This window comes from Equus asinus, chromosome 25, assembly GCF_041296235.1.
Source record: "Equus asinus isolate D_3611 breed Donkey chromosome 25, EquAss-T2T_v2, whole genome shotgun sequence".
In the NCBI taxonomy this organism is placed as follows: domain Eukaryota; kingdom Metazoa; phylum Chordata; class Mammalia; order Perissodactyla; family Equidae; genus Equus; species Equus asinus.
In genome coordinates, this window is record NC_091814.1 from 51,824,715 (window position 1) to 51,850,335 (window position 25,621).

The 25,621-nt window shown below is 36.9% G+C and overlaps 1 protein-coding gene across 6 annotated transcripts in view; it reads left to right on the top strand.

The window, feature by feature from the left end:
• Positions 1-3,709: 3,709 nt before the first annotated feature.
• CCDC181 (coiled-coil domain containing 181) overlaps positions 3,710-25,621 on the top strand; it is a 44,465-nt gene continuing 22,553 nt past the window's right edge. For 2 of the 6 annotated variants that reach the window (XM_014845140.3, XM_014845142.3), the window contains exons 1-5: positions 3,710-3,939; positions 4,218-4,279; positions 5,731-5,831; positions 8,824-8,959; positions 17,648-18,598. In XM_014845140.3, coding sequence (XP_014700626.1) covers positions 8,843-8,959; positions 17,648-18,598 — 1,068 coding nt within the window. In that variant the 5' untranslated portion in view covers positions 3,710-3,939; positions 4,218-4,279; positions 5,731-5,831; positions 8,824-8,842. The remainder of the gene's footprint in view (positions 3,940-4,217; positions 4,280-5,730; positions 5,832-8,823; positions 8,960-17,647; positions 18,599-25,621) is intronic. The other 4 variants (XM_070498162.1, XM_044758322.2, XM_044758323.2 and 1 more) reach the window with 4 other exon arrangements.

Genomic DNA, 25,621 nt, shown 5'->3' on the forward strand with positions numbered 1-25,621 from the left:
TATTGCACAGTGTTGCAATTTATTGTTTGTCTCTGCTTGCCCTTAGAAAAGATGATCAAACATTTTGGTTTTATTCTAGGTAGTCTCTGTTTTCAACTCTTTTTAGTTTTTCTCCCTGCATGTCTCTCTGTCACCCCTCCAGTTTTTTCTGGTGTCAGTGTACCTACTTTTTTTTTTTTGTAAACATTTAATCAGTAAGGTTGTGCAATAAGCTCTCAATGATTATTTTTTGTTTTGTTTTTATTTTTGTTTTGGTGAGGAAGATGAGCCCCGAGCTAACATCTGTTGCCAATCTGCCTCTTTTTGCTTGAGGAAGATTGTCCCTGAGCTAACATCTATGACAATATTCGTCTATTTTGTATGTGGCATGCTGCCACAGCATGGCTTGATGATCCGTGCATAGGTCTGCACCCGGGACACAAACTGGCAAACCCTGCGGCTGCCGAAGCAGAGCACATGAACTTACCCACTATGCCACTGGGCTGGCCTCTCAATAATTATTTTTTAATTGTTACTATTTTTCTCTTCCACCTCTTGGTTTTTTTTTTTATTGAGGTAACACTGGTTATAAACACTGTTATAAACACTAGCTTATAACATTATATAAATTTCAGGTGTACATCATTATATTTCAATTTCTGTGTAGACTAGATCATTAGGGAAATGCAAATCAAAACTGCAATGAGATATCACCTCACACTCATCAGAACGCTGTCTTCAACAAGAAAGAAAATAAGTCTTGGAGAGGATGTGGAGAAGAGGGAACTCTTATACACTGCTAGTGGGAATGTAAACTGGTGCAGCCACTATGGAAAACAGTATGGAGATTTCTAAAAAAATTAGGAATACAACTACCATATGATCCAGTGATTCCACTTCTAGTATTTATCCAAAGAACATGAAAACATGAATGATATATGCACCCCTATGTTCACTGCAGCATTATTTACACTAGCCAAGACTTAGAAGAAACCTAAATGTCCATCATTGGATGAATGGATAAAGAAGATGTGGTATATATACTCAATGGAGTACTACTCATCTATTAAAAAAAAAGATGAAATCTTGCCATTTGCAACAACGTGAATGGATCTTGAGGGTATTATGCTAAACAAAATAACTCAGACAGTCAAATACTGTATGATTTCACTCATAAGTAGAAGATAAAAACAACAACAAGCAAATACAAAGATACAGAGATTAGATTAGTGGTTACCAGAGGGGAGGGGAGGAGAGAGGACGGCGAAAGGAGTGACAGGGCACATGTGTGTGGTGATGGATGGTAATTAGTCTTTGGGTGGTGAACATCATGCAGTCTACTCAGTGTGCCTACTTTTAACAGCCCACCTCTTCTCTTTCTCTTCCTTTCAAATGGTTACACTCTAATTTCTGGGCTGGGAACTCAGAGACCTGAGTTTATTAGTATAAAATAAGCCAAAGGACAGTGACAGACTCTCCTACAAATGGCTCAAGCTCAGCTCACAAACTTTGTAGTAACTTTTTATCATTGCTTCCAAGCCTTTTACACTTGTTTTTGTTTGCCACTGGATTGTAGGTGGTTGAAGTAACTGGAACTCTGACTTCCATTTAAGTGGGACGTGTTTCTGGATTTTAGACCTATCCGTTCCACTTTTAATGCTCAATCAGTTATATAACACAAGGGCTGTATAATTGTACTGTTCAACATACATTTCTTTGAAATCGATATATTAAAATCCAGATCTTTTATACTCAAAAACTGATAATGTAGGGGAAATTTTTCTTGTAGAATTCCATACGTAATTAAAATTTTTTCTTATTTCCATTTTGGACATTTAAAGATATTCTAGAACCCACTTTCATCCTTTTGGAAAACTACGTAATGACAATAGGCACCATTTATTGAGCACTTTGCATGCATCAGGCACTGTGCTGAGCAAATGGCTTACCTCACTAATCCTCACAGTCCTAAAGGCAACTATTATTAGCTCTATTTTATAGACAGAGAATCTAGACTTAGAAATGAAATCTTCTATAAGCTAGTTAAGCACAGGAGACAGGATCCATACATTAAGCAATCTTGAAAACCAATATTTTCAACTCTCCAGTCATGGTTTGCTCACTATTGCATTAGTAATTTTTGGCAACATTTTTATCATTCACACGTGATTCATATACCATACAACACACCCCTCAGCAGTTACCCGCCCACTTTTCCCCAAAAGTGTCCCCACTCCAGCCCTGGGCAACGACTAATCTACTTTCTGTGTCTATAGATTCGCCTCTTTGAGACATTTCATATAAATGGAATCACACAATATGTGGTCTTTTGTGTCTGGCTTTCTTCACATAATATTTACATTTTCAAAGTTCACTCATGCTACAATATTTATCAGTACTTCACTTCTTTTTATTTCTGAAAATATTCCATTGTAGGGATATACTACATTTTATTTATCCATTCATCATTTGATGGCCACTTGGGTCGTTTCCACTTTTTGGCTATTATGAACAATGGTGCTGTAACCCATTAATATTTGCAAAAACATTTAAAATATTTGGGAGGGTCAGTGGGAAAAATGTTAAACTAGGAGTTCTGAAACCTGACGTCTACTTTGGCTTTGGTAGTAATTCTAGCTTCACTAATAGAGATTTGACTAAAATTCCTTCCACCTTCAACAGTCAATAATTTTATACGTTTTGTCTTTTTCAAGTGTTTGGCCTAAGACCTAAGCCCTGTGGCAGAAGAAATGTTAGGTCATTACAAGTATAAATTCTACACTGCAGCTAGGAAGTGCACTCGTTATTGTAATTAATTTTAACTTTAAATATTGTCTATTTTTTTAAACTTAGTCTACTCTAAAGTTCGGAGAATACTTAAAAATTCAATTTTACATTGTCCCTCTTTGAAGAAAATGTACTCTGCATCATACCAAATGATAGGGTGGTGCAGTGGTTAAGTTCACGCTCCTGGCTTACACGGATCTGGGGTGCAGACCTATGCACCACTTATCAAGGCATGCTGTGGTGGCATCCCACATACAAAATAGAGGGAGACGGGCAAAGATGTCAGCTCAGGGCCAATCTCCCTCAGCAAAAAGAAGGGGATGGTGGCAAATGTTAGTTCAGAGCTAATTTTCCTTAAAAAAATTCTAATAATACACAAAAAATAATCTGAACTTTTGGATTGTACTGAGGAAAAATTTTCATTTCTCCTCTTTTTATTTCTGGCAGAGAATGGACAGTTCCTAAAATCTTGTCATTTCTCATCACAATGTAGAATTCATCTTGCTGCTTCTTTGTACATAAAGACCAGGTTTTAGGAAGATTTCAGAAAATTCTAGTTGACCATTCAGACATGCTAGAAAGCTGGAGCAAACATCCTATTTCTTTTGGTCACTCTCTTGGGTAAATAAAGTTCTGGTTTTGATGCAGGACAAACAAAACAAAATCTCGAGTCAAAAATCTGGTAACTAATTAGCAGTCTGCTTACTAATGAAAACTGAAACTACTTTTTGACATTAAGGGAGAAGAAAATTACATACAGAAGTTGTTCTCACAAATTCCAAATCTGGCGAGAGACAGCTACACGTTGAGTACCTTCACAACCAAAACGCCAGTTCCTACTAATGCCTGCAAACTTGTGGGCGTTGCGTGGGTTGCTTGGTCGTCACCCTGGAAACCGCAGCCTGACAGGTCCTTCATAGGCACCAGCCAGAGCGCCCGCAGCGAGTCAGGCTGTCATCTGCGCCTGCGCGGGGCCACCGCACCCTCGTAGTAAGAGAGGCCCGGATGGAGAACGCGGCGGCGCGCCGTTACCATGGCAGCCGGGCCCTGGCCGCGGTGGGAGCAGGTGCTGGGCTCTCCCTCGCCTCATTGGCTTACAGAGAGCTTAGAAAGTGGAGGAGAGGAGAACTTCCCCGGGCATCTGTGTGACCCCAGCCGCTGCATCTTACACAGGCAGGAGGGGATACAGAGGGAGAAAGGGAGGGATGATGCGGAGATACTTACGGGGGAAAGAGGGGAAAAGGGTTAAAGTCTGGGACAGCTGGGAGGAAAGGTGGATAGAGAAAAGAGGGAAGAGCCTTTCTGTTGGCGCCTCATCCTTCGGAGTCTGGGGTCCACCGAGCCTGGTGCTGGTGGGGAAGCCTGGCAACGCCTTGCTTCGCTTTGTATGAGGAAAACCCCTTCGAGGGTAGCTTAGTCTCTCACTTTTGTTCTATTCTTTCCCCTCTCAGAGTTCTCATCCACGGGAGAAAAAAGTCACTGCTGAAATGTTGGTTTTCATGAAGAGGCTAAGGTATTCATTTAATCGGTGGTACCTTGGGACCCTGCATACAAATTAAAATTATCACCTAGTGTTTGTTATTATTATTAATTATTTTATTTATTAATAAACATAATTAAATAATTAAGTATTATTTATCATTATGCTTTGTGACAGATGATGAGTTTTTTTTTAACGAAATTTACTCATGGGATCACAGGTTTGGCAGGATGCCCCAGGAAGAATGAGCCAGATGGTCTCATGTTAAGTATAAGTATGGCTTAGCTTTTGCTTAAGTACTTATTTTAAAAGACGTTCTTTTTGACATTCTTTCAGTTCTCTTAGATTTTAAACAAGCATATGTTTAAAAGGCTATGAGATAAGATTGGAGTCAATGAATTAGATTCAGCTGTTTTTGAATGTTCTGAATCCCGAAAGAAAGTTATCAAAATTGTGTATACGTCTGGACTTAGCTTGGACGCACAGTAAAAATGTGCAGTCACATTCCCTCATGGGATTTAGCAGACACCCAGGAGGAAGGAATTAATTTCTGTCTCCTACTACAGTTCCCTATTAAGAGGGTGGTTCTGGTCTAAGTGCCTTACATAGATTTTTACTGATGATAAACATTGAAATTTAAATGTGTGCAACTCACAAGGAGTGAGAGTTAGATGACTCAGTTTGTGTAAGATGTAATTTTGTTCCCGTTTGTTGACTGTGTACCGTATGGCCGGTACCCAGGGGATGAAGATTAAAAGAACTGAAGGGGATTGAATATCCTGTGACGCATTTGAAAAAGGCTTAAGGGATTTGCTAACCAGAGTTTGTGATTTATGTTCTTTGTTTACTTTAGAGCCAGCCGTGAGTTTTTTGAAGATGTAGATAGGAAAACAATGGCACTTCAGATTTGATGCAACTTCATTTACGTTTCAGGCACTTCAACTGCGGCTTTTTTCCTTTTTAATTAAGCCATAATAGGATAATTTAATAACACCTAATATGTTTAACGTCTCAAGCATTTTGCTTTTATTTATTATGCTGATTCTGTGTTTTAGTTTTAAATGGAGTTTTCACATGGGTGAGATTCTTTGTAAATAATAAGGCATATACACTAAAATCTTCAGGCGACCAGTTATTTATAAGTTCTGAACTATATTTATTATAAAATTAAGGGAAAGGACTGAAGAGTTCCACAGAAATCTTATTCTAACAATTGGTTATGTAACTTAAACATCTTAAAATAGTAAATACCAAGATCCCTGATCTGAAAAGGAGCTGATTATCCTAAGGCGTTTGTGACTGTGAAAATAGTATTATTTAAATAAGTATCTTGGATCACAATGAGTTTTAATTTATTCTACATCATTCATGGCACCCTTGCTTTTAATTAGTAGGTAGACATAACAGCTTACATAGTTTAGTCTGTCTTGCAGCTACGCAGTGGTAAATAAACTCACTCTGAAATAATGATTTGGTTTCTCTAGGTCATCTCAAAATATTGCTCTCAACCTCTGCTTTATAAGTTACTGAAGCCTTACTTTGAGTCCTTTAAGAAAGTCCACTTTGTATTCTTAGTTTAAAAGAAGTAAGTATCTAAGAGGAATTATAGTCTACTATATAGTCTAGAATTTTTTTAAATCCTGAATTCAGTTATACAGACATTAATCGTTTATTTTAGATTAAGCTTTGTCATGGTACTGTGTTTTTGCTTTTAAATTCTCTTGCTCTTCGTGAGTTGGCAGTTATTTGCCAGTTTACATCTTATAGAAAAGTTATAAGAAACCTTAAGGGTCATCTAGCTCAACCGTTTTTCTAAAGCTGCACTCTCCGTTGCCATTGACAGAGAACACAGCACTTCCAATAGGCAGCTCACTTCCCTTCAGGACAAGTTTGAAAATGTTATTTCTGTCTTACGTTGCCAGGATCTGTCCCTGAGTTTCCAGCCCTTGATGCTTGTTTTACTACATGAAATTATACAAGTCCAATCCTCCTCACATGGCAGCCGCTTAATATTGTAAAGCAGTTGTCACGACTCTCCTGTGTTTTCTCTTCTTTGGGCTAACATTCCCAGTATTTTCAAGTATTCATCAGAAGCTGGTTTTGAGGCATTTTACTCTCATAGACTGCCTTAGTCCCTTCCTCTCCTTTATCCCCCTTTCTCCTGATTTGCTAGCTTCCAGATGTGTTCCAGCTTGTGTTTTTTCCCTTAAACTGTAGTGCAGGACACTGGGTAGGGTGCTTCACATGGTATCTGTATCTCACCCATGGTCTCAGCCTTGGGGCTCATTTACGTTTGGGATGTGCTTATCATTCTTTTAACTCATTTTGAACCTATGGTTCACTAAAACCTATTAAAATGTTTTTCACGCATAGTCCTGAAAAGCTGTATCTCCTCGCTTAGCTGGTGCTTCTGCAGCTAGTGGAAAGATGTTCTCCCACATGCTTTCACTATCGTTTGATGGCAAACTGTGGCAGGAAAAAAGTGCAAATCTCCCTTTAGTAAAATTGGCACCAGATTAGGTAGTCTTGTCAAAGATTTGGGGAGAGTAAAGTGAAGCCAATGGCCAAAACAAAGTTTGTGGATAATTTGTTAATTCAGGCAGAATAGCGCTCATTTCATATCTTTAAAAATGTGCCTGGATCTCATGTGTTCTTGACATCTGTGCTTTCTGCTTCAAAAAAGGGCTTTAGGCCACTTATTCTTGATGTAGGAGCAAGAGAAGGCAGGTACAGAAGGAGGGTCCCAGGTGCTTGGAGCCTTCCTGAAGATCAGATTTCTACGGTTCTTTTGAAACTGGACCTAAAATTCTATGTCCATTTAGGGAGCACTACTCTTTTTGTTTTTGGTTAAATCAGTAGTGGAAAACGTTCAGATTATTGCTATGTATTTTTACCTTTGGCTATTTTATGACAATTGGATCTATATAAACAATTTTACCTCAATCCTTTACTTTTTGGAAAGATATTATGACATCAAACTGACCCCTTCTCACTCCTTCCAGATCTTTCTTCGGGAACACACTTATGTTCAGGCCACACTGGACAGTCCCATGCACTTCTATGTTGTTAGTTCTTTATCATGCTCTTCTCTTTGTCTGGAGTAACTGGTGAACTCTGGTACTCAGTATGCAAAACCCATCTCAGCTCTCCTTAATATTCCAATTTAGAGTGAGTTTAATTGCTTTTTTAATTCTCCCTTCCACAGTCCTTTATGTATAACTTTATTCCACTTATCTACATTTCTTATGTATGTTTTTTTTCTGCATTTTTAATTTATGTGTTTTGTTTATGTTTGTCTTTTGTACCAGACTGCAAGCACCTCAAGGGGATAGGTCTCTTTTATAATCTTTATAGGAATAGATATAGGAACATTGTAAGTGTTCACAATGTTTGTCAAAAGTTTAACATATACATACATACATACATACATATGTATATATATATATATAGGATGCTCACATACATATACATTCACATTATCAGTAAGGATTTATGTGCTTCTTTTGTTGGAAAAATTATGCACAAAAATTTAGTAAGGCTAGGAACTGACCTCAGTTTATAAATAACTTTAGCTTAGTTCTCTTAAAAATGACTGAATTTGTACACCATTTTCACATGTGCCACCGGGCTGGCCCTTTTTGTATTTTGTTTTTAATCATGAGGTGGAAGGCCTTTCTTTCCTTGACATCAGGGCCAGGAAAAGACAAGGAAAACATTTATTAACTTTTATCTGACATCCCTATTTCTTGTCACTGTCTTTGATACAAAGAGGCATCACTGTTTGGGGTTTTTGTTTGTTTGTTTTTGGTGAGAAAGATTAGCCCTGAGCTAACATCTGTGCCAATCTTCCTCTATTTTTGTATGTGGGGTGCCACCACAGCATGGCTTGATGAGCAGTGTGTAGGTCTGTGCCTGGGATCTGAACCCATGAACCCCAGGCCACCAAAGTGAAGTGTGCGAACTTAACTACTATGCCACTGGGCTGGCCCCCACAGTTTGTTTTTTTAATGAAAAATATGTTTTATTTAGAATTGACAACAGTTTGACTTCTGTGGAAGTCAGCATTTACCATAAATGAGAATCAGTTGCTATGTAGTTAAAAAGTGCCCAGATCACAAATTATAATTATGCCACATAAATTACTAGAAGGATTGAGAAACTGAAGATGGGAATTGATAGGATTGTTTTTATTTGAACATAAGAAAATGTGAGTGATTGAGACTGAAAAGCTGAGTCATCTGCTCTGACCTGGTCAGGGAGTTTTAATGATTGGCAGGGGATGTGGAAAATCCTTTCTTAAGCCTCGGATAGTCTTCTTAGTCACCTTTTTTAGTCTCCTTGTAAATTAGGGTTCCAGGAATTGGGAGAAGGTGGGATGGTTGTTAGGAGTGGTACACCTAGAAAATGTCTGGCCATTGTAAGTCTCTCTTTTGGGGTATACAGATACATGTTTATTCTGAACATTCCATTCTTTGTGTTTTTATGTGTTAATTAGCTTAATTTCAACATTAATCTCCATTCTCCATACTGCCTTTATAGTGGGCATAACGTATACTTTATCTCTTTTAATCTTATAGCATTATTCTTTAACGGAAAATGGATGAAAATAAAGATGCTGATTCAAAAGAAAGTGGAGAATATGAAGATGACTTTGAAAAGGACCTGGAGTGGTTAATTAATGAAAAAGAAAAAAGTGATGCCAGCATAATGGAGGTATATTTAAATTGCCAACAGCATTCGTAATAATTACATTAACAACGTGCTTTGTAATTCTTGAAGAGTTTCACATATATTCTCTCATCTAAACCTCACAAAATTCCTTTGATGTACATAGAGCAAGTATTATTATCCCCATCTTAGAGAAGAGAAAGTTGAGGCATAGAAAATTGAGAGTTTAAATGTTGTATCCTGAAGCATAGGGCTAATTAGTGAGAGAGCAGGGATTAAGGTAGCACTTAATAAAGCTAAAATTATTATTTATGCAATATAAATAAATAAGATCATTTATTGCATCAAAAGTAAAAACAAATACAGTTAATTTTTACTTTATATGAACTTGGGTAAAATCATGGGGCTATACTTTTAATATAAATGAAAAATAAAACAAAACCTCAAAAAAAATTGTCCTCCAGCCAGTAGTTGAAACCTTAAGAGTGAATTAGCTCTTCAGGGGAATGAACATAGAGAAAAAACTGAAGGATCAAAGACTGAGCCATAGGAATATTTGTAGGAAAAAGTGGAGCCATTAAACATGGTCACCTACCATTTATCAGACGTGTAGAAGGGAAATCCAGGAAAATGAAACAGTTTCTGGTCATGGAAGGTTTATTCTTTCTCTCTTTACGTATATATAGTGTGTATGTGTATCTATATATAATGTATATGTGTGTGTGTTTATGTCTGTGTATCGATACGTGTGTATATTTATATGCATGTGTATGTATAGTATATATATAATTACTGTCAATAAATAGGGAAGTAATGAAGAAAAGACCAAGACTGGGATAAGAACAGGTAACTTTAGAGCAGTTACAGTAGAAGCTAGATTTAAGAAGGTTAAGGACAAGAATATGAGGAAATAAAGGCAGCAGGTTTTACATCACAAACTTCTCTTAGTTCCATCTTGCTTTCTTATGCAATGGAGAAGACAAATGGGATAGATGATATTTGAAAAACGCAACAGAGTCAAAAGTGAACATTTTTCTAAGACGGCTTGTAATGGGAGTTTTGTGCATCTTTAACAGAAAAATAATCAGAATGAGTAGAGGTAGAGATATCCAGAGTGGTAAGTTTGAACCTAGTCTCATGACTGAAACGGTGTGATATTCAAAGCACAGGGTGATAGAGAAGTGATGACGATTCATTGTTTCATTTCTTTAGTCATTCAACAAATATTAATGATCACCTGCCATGTGTCAGAGGCTGTTCTGGGTGCTGGGGATTCAGCAATGGTCAAAATAAAGTGATTTCCTGAATCGGACTCATTCCAGTAGATAATTACAATCACTTCTTCCTTTGAGGCTGGGAGAAAAAAACGGATGAGAGAGGTAGAGACAGGGATGAGGGTTGGGGGAAGATTTCAGTGTAAAAGGTGGTAGTTTTTATTGTAGTGGGGTTTAAAAAGAAAGAAGTGAAAGCCAAAGGAGAATTTGGAAACAGATGCTGTAAGAACAAACCAGAGAATCAAATATTGCTAAAAAGAACAAGTACAATGCAGATATCTTAGTTTAATCGTAGTTATTTGGTAGTCATTTTAATGGGTCAGGTTTATTTGCTTATTGGACATCTAGCAGTGTTGTGCAGTTTAGGAAGAGGAGGCTGTCAGAAGAAGATGGCCACCGAGCAAGTAAAACAGGAAGGGAATTGTAAGGGGTTGAAGAGAGCAACAACTTGTAGCTCCCATAAAACTGTTTTAGGAGGTGGAGAACTGCCTGAGAAAGAGAAAAAAAATGACCTATTGTAGGGGTAAAGCGTTTGGTAGGTGAGGATGTGAGAGAGATGCTAGGTAAGAAGCTTTTAGTTAGAAACAGCACATGTGGACCAAGGTTTTGTGATGTTATAATACTGGTTTGTGGTTCATGTGGAATTAAATTGTTGTTGTTGTTGTTTTTATTGAGTTCATAATAGTTTACATCCATGTGAGATTTCAGTTATACATTATTTCTTGACTGTCACCACGTAAGTGCTCCCCTTCATCCCCTGTGCCCACCCCCATCCCCCTTCCCACTGAACTGTTTTCTGTATCCGTGTATTTCTTTCTATTCCACATATGAGTGAAATCATCTTGTGTTTGTCTTCTCAGTCTGGCTTATTTTGCTTAACATAATACCCTCCAGGTCCTTCCATGCTATTGCAAATGAGATGAATTTGTCTTTTTTATGGCTGAGTAGTATCCCATTGTGTATATATACAACATCTTCTTTATCCAATCATCAGTTGAGGGGCACTTGGATTGTTTACATGTCTTAGCTATTGTGAATAGTGCTGCAATGAACATAGGGGTGCGTATGTTACTTTGGATTGTTGATTTCAAATTGTTTGGGTAGATACCCAGTAGTGGCATAGCTGGGTTGTATGGTAGTTCTATTTTTAGTTTTTTGAGAAATCTCCATACTGTTTTCTATAATAGCTGCACCAGTTTGCATTCTCACCAGCAGTGTTTGAGGGTTCCCTTTTTTCCACACCCTCTCCAACATTTATTATATTTAGTCTTAGTGATTATAGCCATTTTAACAGGTGTAAGGTGGTATGTTAGTGTAGTTTTGATTTTCATTTCCCTGATCACTAGTGATGTTGAACATCTTTTCATGTGTTTATTGGCAATCTGTATATCTTCTTTGGAAAAATGTCTGTTCATAACCTTTGCCCAGTTTTTGATTGGGTTGTTTGTTTTTTTATTGTTCAGTTGTGTGAGTTCCTTATATATTATGGAGATTAACCCCTTGTCAGATATATGATTTGAAAATATTTTCTCCCAATTGGTGGGTCGTCTCTTTGTTTTGCTTCTAGTTTCTTTTGCCTTGCAGAAGCACTTTAGTCTGATGAACTCCCACTTGTTTATTTTTTCTTTTGTTTCCCTTGTCTGAGAAGACATGGTATTTGAAAAGATCCTTTTTAGTTCAGTGTCAAAGAGTGTACTACCGATGTTATCTGCCAGGAGTTTTATAGTTTCAGGACATATTTTCAAGTCTTTCATCCATTTTGAGTTTATTTTTGTGTATGGCTTAAGGTAGTGGTCTACCTTCATTCTTTTGCATGTGGCTGTCCAGTTTTCCCAGCACCATTTATTGAAGAGACTATCTTTTCTCCATTTTATGTTCTTGGCACCTTTGTCCAAGATTAGCTGTTTGTAGATGTGTGGTTTTATTTCTGAGCTTTCAGTTCTGTTCCATTGATCTGTGTGCCTGTTTTCGTACCAGCATCATGCCATTTTGATCACTATGGCTTTGTAACACATTTTGAAGACAGGGATTGTGATACTTCCAGCTTTATTCTTTTCTCTCAGGATTGCCGTAGCAATTCGGGGTCTTTGATTGCTGCCTATGAATTTTAGGATTCTTTGCTCTATTTCTGTGAAGAATGTCATTGGGATTCTGATTGGGATTGCATTGAATCTGTAGATTGCTTTGGGTAGTATGGACATTTTAAGTATGTTTATTCTTCCAATCCATGAGCAAGGAATCTCTTTCCATCTCTTTATGTCATTATCAATTTCTTTCAGTAATGTCTTATACTTTTCATTGTTTAAGTCCTTCACCTCCTTGGTTAAATTTATTCCTAGGTACTTTATTCTTTTAGTTGTGATTGCAAATGGAATTGTATTCTTGAGTTCTCTTTCTGTAAGTTCGTTGTTGGAGTATAGAAAAGCAACTGATTTTTGTAAGTTGATTCTGTACCCTGCCACTTTACTGCAGTTGCTAATTATTTCTATTAGTTTTCCAGTGGTTTTGGGGGGTTTTCTATACATAAGATCATGCCATCTGCAAAGATTGAGAGTTTCACTTCTTCACTCCGTATTTGGATTCCTTTTATTCCTTTCTCTTGCTTAATTTCTCTGGCCAAAGCCTCCAGTACTATGTTGAATAAGAGTGGTGATAGCGGGTATCCTTGTCTTGTTCCTGTTCTCAGGGGGATGATGTTCAGTTCTTGCCCATTGAGTATGATGTTGGCTGTGGGTTACTCATATATGGCCTTTATTGTGTTGAGGTAATTTCCTTCTATCCCCATTTTGTTAAGAGTTTTTTTTTTTTTTAATCATAAATGGCTGTTGGATCTTGTCAAATGCTTTTTCTGCATCTTTTGAGATGAGCATGTGGTTTTTATTCCTCAATTTGTTGATGTGGTGTATCACATTGATTGATTTGCAGATGTTGAACCATCCCTGTGTCCCTGGTATGAATCCCACTTGATCATGATGTGTGATCCTTTGGATGTATTACTGAATTTGGGTTGCCAAAATTTTGTTGAGTAGTTTTGCATCTATGTTCATCAGTGATATTGGCCAGTAGTTTTCCTTTTTTGTGCTGTCCTTGTCAGGCTTTGGTATCAGAGTGATGTTGGCCTAAGAGAATGTGTTAGGAAGTGTTCCATCTTCCCCAATTTTTTGGAACAGCTTGAGAAGGATAGGTATTAAATCCTCTTTGAAGATTTGGTAAAATTCCCCAGGAAAGCCATCTGGTCCTGTGGTTTTATTCTTTGAGATGCTTTTGATTGCTGTTTCCATCTCTTTCCTTGTGATTGGTCTATTCAAATTGTTTCTTATAGACTCAGCTTTTGGAGGTTGTAAGAGTCTAAGACTTTATCCATTTCCTTTAGATTATCCATTTTGTGGCATATAGTTTTTCATAGTATTCTCTTATAATCAGTTGTATTTCTGTGGAGTCTGTTGTTATTTCTCCTCTTTCATTTCTGATTTTGTTTATCTGAGCTTTCTCTCTTTTTTTCTTTGTAAGTCTGGCTAGGGTTTTGTCAATTTTATTTATCTTCTCAAAGAACCAGCTCTTTGTTTTGTTGATCCTTTCTACTGCCTTTTTTGTTTCAATAGCATTTTTTTCTGCTCTGACTTTTATTATTTGTCTCCTTCTGCTGACTTTTGGCTTTGTTTGTTCTTCTTTTTCTAATTCAGTTAAGTGTAATTTGAGATTTCTTGTTTGGGATTTTTCTTGTTTGTCAAGGTGTGCCTGTATTGTGATGAATTTCCCACTTAGTACAGCTTTTGCTGCATCCCATGTGAGTTGGTATGGTATGTTATCATTTTCATTTTTCTCTAGATATTGTTTGATTTCTCCTTTAATTTCTTCAATGATCCATTGCTTGTTCAATAGCATTTGTTTAGTCTCCACATCTTTGTCCCTTTCTCAGCTTTTTTCTTATAATTAATTTCTAGCTTTATAGCATTATGATTGGAAAAGATGCTTGTTATTATTTTAATTTTCTTAAATTTATTGAGGCTTGCCTTGTTTCCTCACATATGGTCTATCCTTGAGAATGTTCCATGCGCACCTTAGAAGAATGTGTATTCTACTGTTTTTGGATGGAGTCTTCTATATATGTCTATTAAGTCCGACTGGTTTGGCTTTTCATTTAATTCCACTGTTTCCTTGTTGATTTTCTGTCTGGGTGATCTAATCTATTGATGTGAGTAGAGTGTTGAGGTCCACTACTATTACTGTGTTATTATTAATATCTTCTTTTAGGTTTGTTAATAGTTGTTTTATGACTTTGGTGCTCCTGTGTGGCTGCATAGATATTTATAAGCATTATTTCTTCTTGATGGAGTGTCCCTTTGATCATTATATACTGCCCCTCTTTGTCTCTCTTTGCCTATCTCATCTTGAAGTCTACTTTGTCTGATATGAGTATTGCTACACCTGCTTCTTTTGTTTACCATTAGCTTGGAGTCTTGTCTTCCACCCCTTCACTCTGAGCCTGTGTTTGTCATTGGAGCTGAGGTGTGTTTCCTTGAGGCAGCAAATTGTTGGATCCTGTTCTTTAATACATCTCACCACTCTGTGTCTTTTTATTGGAGAATTCAATCCATTTACGTTTAGTGTTATTGATGTCTCAGGGCTTAATGCTGGCATTTTCTCACTTGTTTTCTGGTTTTCCTGTACTTCCTTTGTTTCTTGTCCTGTGTGTTTTGGTCTATCCACTGAATTACGTAGTTTTTTTTATGATGTGTTTCTTTGTCTTTTCCTTATTTTTTGTGTCTCTGTTTTGCTTTTCTGTTTAGTGGTTACCCTGAGGTTTGTATTCAGAATCTTGTGTATAAGATAGTCCATTTTCTGATGACCTCTTATTTCCTTAGTCTAAACCAATTCAGTCTGTTTCCTCCTCCCCTCCTATGTTGTTTTTCTCCTATCTTATGTCAACTTGTGTTGTGAGTTTGTGTGTCTAAAATGACAGGATTATCTTTGTTTTTGGTGTTTTCCTTCTCTTTAGCTTATTTCTATACTTAAGTATTTGCTATCCTAATCTGATTCTGTCTACCTATTTATCTCCTTACTCTGTGTTTTGTGACCCCTTTCTCCCCCCTTTTTTTTTCCAGGTGTGAGGGCCTTCCTGAGGATTTCTTGTAGGGGGGTGTGGTGGCTATGAAGTCCCTTAGCTTTTGTTTGTCTGGGAAAGTTTTTACTTCTCCTTCATATCTGAAGGATATTTTTGCTGCATAGAGTATCCTGGGCTGAAGCTTTTTGTCTTTTAAAGATTTGAATATGTTGTTCCATTCTCTCCTAACATGTAAAGTTTCTGCAGAGAAATCCGCTCAAAGCCTGATAGGGGTTCCTTTGTAGGTTATTTTCTTCTTCCTTTCTGCCCTTAGTATTCTTTCTTTGTCCTTCATTCTTGCCAGTTTTACTACTATATGCCTTGCAGTAGGTCTTTTTACGTTGACAAACCTATGAGATCTGGAAGCATCTTCCACACAGATTTCCCTCTCTTTCCCTCCGTTTGGAAAGTTGTCTGTTATTATTTCTTTGAACACACTTTCTGCTCCACTCTCCTTCTTGAATACCTATAATTCTCTTATTGCATTTCCTCGTTGAGTCAGATATTTCCCAGAGACTTTCTTCATTTCTTTTTAATCTTAGTTCTCTCTCCTCCTCTGTCTGGAGCGTTTCAACATGTCTATCTTTGATTATGCTGATATGCTCCTCTGTGATGTCCACTTGAGCATTCAGGGAATCCGTATTTTGTTTTATCTCTTCCATTGTGTCTTTCATCTCCCATATTTCTTATTGATTCTTCTTTATAGTTTCAATCTCTTTTGTGAAGTAGATCCTGAACTCATTGAATTGTTTCTCTACATTCTCTTTCACCAAGTTGAGTGTTTTGATGATAGCTATTTTGAATTCATTGTCATTCAGCTTACACATTTCTCTGTCTTCAGGACTGAGTTCTGGGTTCTTGTAATTTTCTCTCTGGTCTGGAGATTTGATGTAGTGTCTGTGTTGGAAGGTGGGATCTTATGCATTCTGATATTATTTGGTTGCAGTTACCACCTTTTGCCACTGGGTGGGGGTCGAGAGGTGTGTATTCTAAGCCCTCTACCTTCAGCCAGATATCCCAGGGGTGACACAGTGTGGCATAGAGTGGGTGGGGGGAGGGGCACTCTCTCCTGCATGCACTCTGGCTTTCTCGGTCAGCTCTCGCTATGTGGTCTCCTGGGATGTTGGCTTGATGAGGTCACCACCCCTGTGTAAGCTTTCGCAATTAGAGGACTTCCCTCTAGGCTGCAAGGGCACTAGGGAGTCCTTGGTGATCCTGCAAATGATCAACCTCTCCCCTGCTCCTTCTCTCATGGATTCTCCCACAGTCGCAATCGCAGTCTTTAGGGGAGGGAGCAAAGATCTCTCTTACCCCGTTCCAGCTCCTCTGAGGGGGGCTCCAGCCTCTCCACCCTCTGTTGTGTGGCTGTGTGTCTCTCTGAGGTTTTTGCGTTATGTTAGAGTGTCCTCTATTGGAGTATGGATGTCCCTTTTTCTTATATGTTGGAGGGGAGAGAGTCCCAGGCAAGTTCACTCCGCCAAGATGCTGACTTCACTGAAACTAAGTTCTTTTAAAAAAATGTAAGCCTTGGGCTGGCCTGGTGGCAGAGTGGTTAAGTTTGCATATCCCACTTCGGTGGCCTGGAGTTCACCAGTTCAGATCCTAGATGTGGACCTATGCACTGCTTATCAAGCCATGCTGTGGCAGGTGTCCCACATATAAAGTAGAGGAAGATGGGTACAGATGTTAGCTCAGTGCCAATCTTCCTCAAAAAAAAAAAGTAAGACCGAGTTATATGATGGTGTTTAGTATAGATTATAGGAGCCTCTGAGGATAGTTGAAGGAGGAAAATATGATCTAGAGATAACAATTGACCTGAAATTTAGATATAGGTCCTGCAGAAACTAGGCGCAATAGTAATCTGAAAAGATTATAAGAAGCTCAAAATAATTAGGACTTGACCAAAGGCAGTCACCTTATAATGGTCCTGGGGAGAAGAAAGATACTTTTTTGAAGAATACAAACATTACAAGGAGAAAACATTTTCAAACCTATTCTTATGAAAGTGTAAAGGGAAGAAACTTTTATAGAGGGAGGAATGTTAACTTAATATTGTGTTATTTGTAGTTACCTTTTCATTCATAAAAAATTTAAAATATCAATATAGCACTTAGCAACATCAAATTCAAATTTAGAATTGTACTTTTCCTGAAATGCTGTTGTCACATGTATTTCCTTTGGGGTGCTCATAAATATGAGGTAGAGTATGAGTGAAGTATGAATAAGAATCATGTAAATTTTCCCACTCCTAAAATTAATTACATAAATATGAAAATCCATTTTGGGTTGTCTGCATATAAATGAGCAAAGAGTCAATTTTTATTGAAAAAGAGAACTTCATATCTTTTTTTTCAGATGGCTTGTGGGAATGAAGGCAATATTAATCAAGAATTAAAAGAGAATAAAACAGAAATAGAACACACCAAACAGCTTTCTGATCCCGACAAGTCTTTGAAGGATGAGGCTTCACCAAGAAGAAGTGACTTCATTTCTGTACCAAGTATTCAACCTTTGGATCAAATATCAGATTCAGATAGTGAGAATTCTTTCCAGGAATCCAAACTGGAAAGCCAGAAAGACCTGGAAGAAGAGGAGGATGAGGAAGTAAGGAGATATATTATGGAGAAAATTATACAAGCCAACAAGCTTCTACAGAATCAAGAACCCGTGAGTGATAAAAGGGAGCGAAAACTTAAGTTCAAGGACAAATTAGTCGATCTGGAAGTTCCTCCACTGGATGAAACTGATACTTACAAAAATTATTTTGAAAATGAAAGTAATGTGTCTGGAAAACTGTCACAGTTATGTATTTCCAGTGAATTTGGGCAAGAAAATGTGCTCCTGTCCTTTACTGATGGAAGTTGTGAAGAAAACAAGGATAGGAAGATACTAGTAGAGAGAGACGGAAAGTTTGAACTTTTGAATTTACAGGATATTGAGAGTCAGGGGTTTTTGCCTCCCATTAATAGTGCTAATAGTACAGAAAATGAATCTCAGCAGTTATCACCCAGATCTTCCAACTCATCTGTCAATGGTGTCAATAAAGAGGAGCCGATAGCAAGGATTCATGGTATTGCTCACTCATCAACAGAAGAACCACTGGCTTATATCCCTCAACCACCACCCAACCCCAAGACTCGTCCAAGCTCTGCTGCCAATGCAGATCGAAGTAAGAGGAATGGAAAAGTTAGTCACAGGACACAGTCTGCAAATGTATCTCCAGTCACCTCAACATATTGTCTTTCTGCTAAACAGAAAGAACTGCAAAAACGGCTACAACAAAAGAGAGAAAAGTTAAAGAGAGAGGTGAGAGCACAAGTGGGCATTATATTGAAAGTAAAATATGTTTTCATCTTTTATACATGCGGTAGGAATTGAAATAGTCCTTCAAAGTATTGGGTGTAGTTACCTGCTTGTTTTTTTCCTCTATTGTTAGATTAAGTGGTTAAGTGTTAAGAATGTGATTTATGGAACAAACATCATGATTACTTTGGTTCTTTCTTGTAAGGCTCACAAAGCATAGTAATGCCCTGTGTTAGAGCTAGAGTACATCTCAGTGATGACTTCTTCTGATCCTTTCATTTTAAAGGTGAGCCTCAGAACAGTTAAGTGACTGCTGAATGTAATCTTGATAGGACATAGGTGAAAATCCAATGTCAGATGGAAAAAAGAAGGCACAAATTTGTTGGGGTTTAGGAGGTAACAGGTAGACTTGGATTATAATTCTCTGACTTCCATGTATGTTTCATATCTCTTCCATGCCTACAATTCCTTGATTTCAGAGATTTTAGTTTTATATTAAGAATAGAACCTAATAACCTTTATGAAATGTCTCAAAAATACTCTATGGAATCCCAAATTATTATTTTGGGAGCTTTTTAGCTCTTAAATAAAATAAAAGTATTTTATAATTGAAAATCCCAGGTACTAAAACTGGTGAGTTTTCTCTCAGTTACTTAAATCAGTGCCTCAGTTCTGTTTTACTGAATACCTAATGCTATTAAGTTGAACCATACAAATGTCTAACTGTAAATACCAAACCTCAGCAGAGTCACAGCTTGATAGAATTTTACAATTAGAAGAAACCTCATTTTACAGATAAGAAAACTAGTCTAGACAGTTTAAATAACTTTAGTAGAGTCGCTCACCTTGCTTTTGGCAAAGTTGAAGTCAAAATTCCAGTTTTATTGGTATCCATTGAGAAATGGTATATTTTCCATTTATGTAGGAAATTATCAGGGAAATCTCTGGTATTGGAATCAGGAACCCACATTAGCAGAAAAAGGTGAAAATCAAAGTTGGCAAGAACATGTAAGCTGTAAAACACTCTGGCAGGAATCTGAAAGGGTGCATATTTAATCATGTTTTGCCTACTTGACCACTAAAATCTAAACTCTAACAGTCAGACTCAGTTTACTTGGTACGGCTATATAGCAGTACTTAAAAGCATCTGTTAACTCAGAACTCTATGACAATACAAAAGAATTTGTTGAGAATGAACTATATAACGTTTGCTGTATGCCCATGTACAAGTATGTGTGTGTATATTTCTAGAAAAGTTATATGGGAGGTTTTATATAATTGCAGTGTCTTTTCACTAATCAACTAATGGTAGTTCACTTGTGTGACTGGTAGATAGTTCTGTTTTCATTTTGATCCTCTTTTCTGGCTGTCACATACTCTTTGTTTTAGAACACAGTTTTCTCATGTCAGGATCCTCATTACTAGATTTCCTTTTGCTTATTTACTTGCACGTGGTCTTTAAGTGCTAAGGCTTTTAAATATTTTATAGTTAGTTTCAGGGGAAGTCTTTCCTTTTTTATGCCTGAGCAAATATTTCCTGGGTTGGGCTGCTATACTCTCTTTCTCTATTCTAAGTGCATCATTTTACCATTCTCCTTGGTAAGTGCGTTATCTGTGCTTTGGCTGATATCTTCTGTGTAATGTTTCTAAATAATCCCTCTGGAAACATAATCATCTTACTATACTGTCTGTATTCATGCAAGGCATCCAAAGTCCTTTTTGTAAAAAGGAACTTATAAATAAACATAAACTGTAATCTTTAATAAATTCACATTTTATATAATGTGAGCTCCTTTAGGGCTTAGAAGATAGTATATAGGTATTTTAAAAGATATTTTATGCTGTTAATTGGATAGAATTATTTTTCCTTTCCTCCTATATTTTGTTCAATTGAAAGGAATTAGAAGGACTTGCTAGAAAGGAATTAGAAGGGCTTGCTATATTATCAAAATGTAAGGAAAGAACTCTGAATTCCATTATTTGAAGAAAATTTAAGCATAGATTGTATAATACAGTTCATTTAAATGACAAAATTTTAGTATTGAAAGAGACTTAAGAGCTCGTTAATAGCACTCCACTTTATAGATAAGAATACTGAATTAAATGGTTTTCCCAAATTGACATAGAATGATGGCAGTGTGATTTTTACTTAGATCTCCTGACTTTAGCTCGGAGCTCTTTCCACTATGGCATGCTGCTTTGCTCCCAGTAACTGTTTTATAGCTCTGCATAGCTGGTTTAAGCACCTCCCTTCAAGCGCAAGTCAGTCTCCTTTATAAGATTAGCTGACTAATTCACATTAAGAAATTTGTTTTGTTCTTATAGTTAACTAATTAGACAAAATGTTTTGTCTACAATTTTTTCTGATAGCAAAAATGTTACTTTATGAATATACACTAGTTGAAAGTATTTTTAAACCTTATAATAAAAAAATTTCAAACACGTGTAAAAGTACAGTTAACCCCTACATTCCCAACACCTGGATTCAAATGTCATTGAGATTTTGCCGTATTTGCTTATCTCCCTCTTTTTAAAATTATTTTATTGAGGTCATAATAGCTTATAACGCTGTGAAATTTCAGTTGTACATTATTATTTACCAGTCACTGTACACATGTGTCCCTGTACCCCTTATGCCCACTCCCCACCCACCCTCTTTCCCTCTGGTAATCACCACTCTGTTCTCTTTATCCATGTGTTTGTCTTCCACATATGAGTGAAATCATGCTGTTTGTCTTTCTCTGCCTGGCTTATTTCACTTAACATAATACCCTCAGAGTCCATCCATGTTGTGGCAAATGGGACAATTTTGTCTTTTTTATGGCTGAGTAGTATTCCATTGTGTGTGTGTGTGTGTGTGTGTGTGTGTGTGTGTGTATCTATCTATCTATCTATCTATCTATCTATAGATAGATAGGTAGATACAGCACATCTTTATCCGTTGGTTGGTTATTGGGCACTTGGGTTGCTTCCAGGTCTTGGCTGTTGTGAATAATGCTGCAATGAACATAAGGGTTCGTATGTTTCTTTGGATTGTTGATTTTAAGTTTTTTGGATAAATAACCAGTAGTGGGATAGTTCGTTGTATGGTATTTCTATTTTTAATTTTTGAGTAATTTCCATACTATTTTCCATAGTGGTTGAACCAGTTGCATTCCCACCAGCAGTGTATGAGGGTTCCCTTTTCTCCACATCCTCTCTAAGATTTGGTTATTTTTTGTCTTGGTAATTATGGCCATTCTGATAGGTGTAAGGTGATATATCATTATAGTCTGATTTGAATTTCCCTAATGATTAGTGATGTTCAATGTCTTTTCATGTGCCTATTGGCCACCTGTATGTCTTTTTTGTAAAAATGTCTGTTCATATCCTCTTCCCATTTTTTTATTGGGTTATTTGTTTTTTGTTGTTGAGTTGTGTGAATTCTTTATATATTTTGGGGATTAACCCCTTGTTCTATATATGATTTGCAAATATTTTCCCCCAGTTGGTGGGTTGTCTTTTTGTTTTGTTCCTGGTTTCTTTGCCTTGCAGAAGCTCTTTAGTCTGATGAAGTCCCATTTGTTTATTTCTTCTTTTGTTTCCCTTGCCTGAGTAGACATGGTATTTGAAGAGATGTTACTAAGATCAATGTCAAAGAGAGTACTGCCTATATTTTCTTCTAGGAACTTTATGGTTTCGTGTCTTACGCTAAGTTGTGCCATGTCTGCTCCCAGGATGTGAACCAGTGAACCCCAGGCCACCAAAGTGAAACGTGCGCACTTAACCGCTGTGCTACCAGGCCGACCCCCCAACACCATTTATTGAAGAGAATTTCCTTTCCCCATTGTGTGCTCTTGGCTCCTTTGTTGAAGATTAGCTGTCTGTAGATGTTTGGTTTTGATTCCGGGCTTTCAATTCTGTTCCATTGATCTGTGTGTCTGTTTTTGTAGCAGTACCATCGTGTTTTGATTGCTATGGCTTTGTAGTGTGTTTTGAAGTCAGGGATTGTGATTTCAGCTGAACAAAGTCAGCTTTATTCTTTTTTCTCAAGATTGCTTTAGCTATTCGGGGTCTTTTGTTTTCCCATATGAATTTTAGGATTCTTTCTTCTATTTCCGTGAAGAATGCCATTGGGATTCTTATTGGGATTGCATTGAATCTGTAGATTGCTTTATGTAGTACAGACATTTTAACTATGTTTATTCTTCCAATCCATGTGCATGGAATATCATCCCATTTCTTTATGTCATCATCAATTTCTTTCAATATCCTATAGTTTTCATTGTATAGGCCTTTCATCTCCTTGGTTAAGTTTATTCCTAGATATTTTATTCTTTTTGTTGTGATTGTAAATGGGATTGTATTCTTGAGTTCTCTTTCTGTTAGTTCGTTATTAGAGTATAGAAATGTAACTAATATTTGTTAGTTGATTTTGTACCTGCAATTTTGCTGTAGTTGTTGAGTATTTCAAATAGTTTTCTGATGAATTCTTTAGGGTTTTCTACATATAGAATCATATTGTTTGAAAATTGCGAGAGTGTCACTTCTTTCTTGCCAATTTAGATACCTTTTATGTCTTTTTCTTGCCTACTTGAACTGGCCAAAGCCTCCAGTACTACGTTGAATAGGAGTGGTGAGAGTGGACACCCTTGTCTTGTTCCTCTTCTCAGAGGGTTCGCTTTCAGTTTTTCCCGTTGAGCATGATGTTGACCGTGGGTTTGTCATATATGACCTTTATTATGTTGAAGTACTTTCCTTATATACCCGTTGTATTGAGAGTTTTTACTATAAATTGGTGTTGGATCTTGTCAAATGCTTTCTCTGCATCTATTGAGATAATCATGTGGTTTTTATTCCTCATTTTGTTAATGTGGTGTATCACATTGGTTTGCGGATGTTGAACCATCCCTGCATCCCTGGTATAAATCCCACTTGATCATGGTGTATGATCCTTTTAATGTATTGCTGTATTTGGTTTGCCAAAATTTTTGTTGAGGATTTTTGCTTTTATATTCATTAGCGATATTGGCCTGTAATTTTCCTGCTTTGTGTTGTCCTTGTCTGGCTTTGGGATCAGGGTGATGTTGGCTTCATAGAATGAGTTAGAAAGTGTTCCATCTTCTTCAATTTTTTGGAATAGTTTTAAAATTACAGGTATTAAATCTTCTTTGAATGTTTGGTAGAATTCTCCCGAGAAGCCATCTGTTCCTGCACTTTTACTTTTTGGAAGGTTTTTGATTACTGTTTCAATCTCATTACTTGTGATTGGTCTATTCAGATTCTCTATTTCTTCTTGATTCAGTTTTGGGTGTATGAGTCTAAGAATTTATCCATTTCTTCTAGATTGTCAAATTTGTTGGCACATGATTTTTCATAGTATTCTCTTATGATCCATTGTATTCCTGTGGTATCTGTTATGATTTCTCCTCTTTCATTTTTATTTTTATTTTTTTTAAAGATTTTATTTTTTCCTTTTTCTCCCCAAAGCCCCCCAGTACATAGTTGTATATTCTTCATTGTGGGTCCTTCTAGTTGTGGCATGTGGGACGCTGCCTCAGTGTGGTTTGATGAACAGTGCCATGTCTGCGCCCAGGATTCGAACCAACAAAACACTGGGCCCCCTGCAGCGAAGCATGTGAACTTAACCACTCGGCCATGGGGCCAGCCCCTTCGTTTTAAATTTTATTTATTTGTACCTTCTCTTTTTTCTTAGTGATTCTGGCTAAGGGTTTGTCAATTTTGTTTATCTTCTCAAAGAACCAGCTCTTAGTTTCATTGATCCTTTCCACTGTTCTTTTGATTTCTATTTCTGCTCTAATTTTTATTATTTCTCCTCTTCTGCTGACTTTGGGACTTCTGTTCTCCTTTTTCTAGTTCTGTTATGTGTAGTTTAAGATTACTTATTTGAGATTTTTTTTGTTTGTTAGGGTGGGCCTGTATTGCTATGAATTTCTCCCTTAGGACCCCTTTAGCTGCATCCCATATGAGTTGGTATGGTGTATTTTCATTATTTGTCTCCAGATATTTTTTAATTTCTTCTATAATTTCTTCATTGATCGATTTGTTGTTCAGTACCGTGTTGTTTAGTCTCCACATATTTGACTTTCCCAGCCTTTTTCTTGTAGTTAATTTCTAGTTTCATAGCATTATGGTTGGAAAAGATAATTGATATGATTTCAGTCTAATTAAATTTATTGAGGCTTTCCTTGTTTCCCAACATATGGTCTATCTTTGAGAATGCTTCTTGTGCATTTGAGAAGAATGTGTATTCTGCTGATTTTGGATAGAGTGTTCTATATATATTTATTAAGTCCATCAGGTCTAGTTTTTCATTTAATTCCACTGTTTCCTTGTTGACTTTCTTTCTGGATGATCTATCCATTACTGTAAGTGGGGTGTTGAGGTTCCTTACTATTATTGTTTTGCTGTTAATTTCTCCTTTTAGGTCTGTTAATAATTGCTTTATGTACTTTGGTGCTCCTGTGTTAGATGCATGTATTTTTATAAATGTTATGTCCTTTTGGTGGAGTATCCCTTTTATCATTATATACTGCCCCTCTTTGTCTCTCATGCCTTTTTTATCCTGAAGTCTACTTTGTCTGATGTAAGTATGGCAATACTTGCTTTCTTTTGTTTGACATTAGCTTGGAGTATCATCTTTAATCCCTTCACTCTGATCCTATGCTTATCTTTAGAGCTGAGATGTGTTTCCTGGAGGCAGCATATTCTTGGGTCCTCTGTTTTAATCCATCCAGCCAATCTGTGTCTTTTTATTAGAGTTTTCAATCCATTTACATTTAGAGTGATTATTGTTATATGAAGGCTTAATACTGCCATTTTATCATTTGTTTTCCATTAGTTCTGTATTTCCTTTGTTTCTCGTCCCATGACTTTCTGACTGCCAGTTCAGTTTGGTGTTTCTCTGTGACAGTTTTCTCAGTTTTCTATTTACCATTTGTGCCTCTGTTCTGATTTTTTATTATTTTTTCTGAGGAAGAGTCACCCTGAGCTAACATCAATGCCAATATTCCTGTATTTTGTATG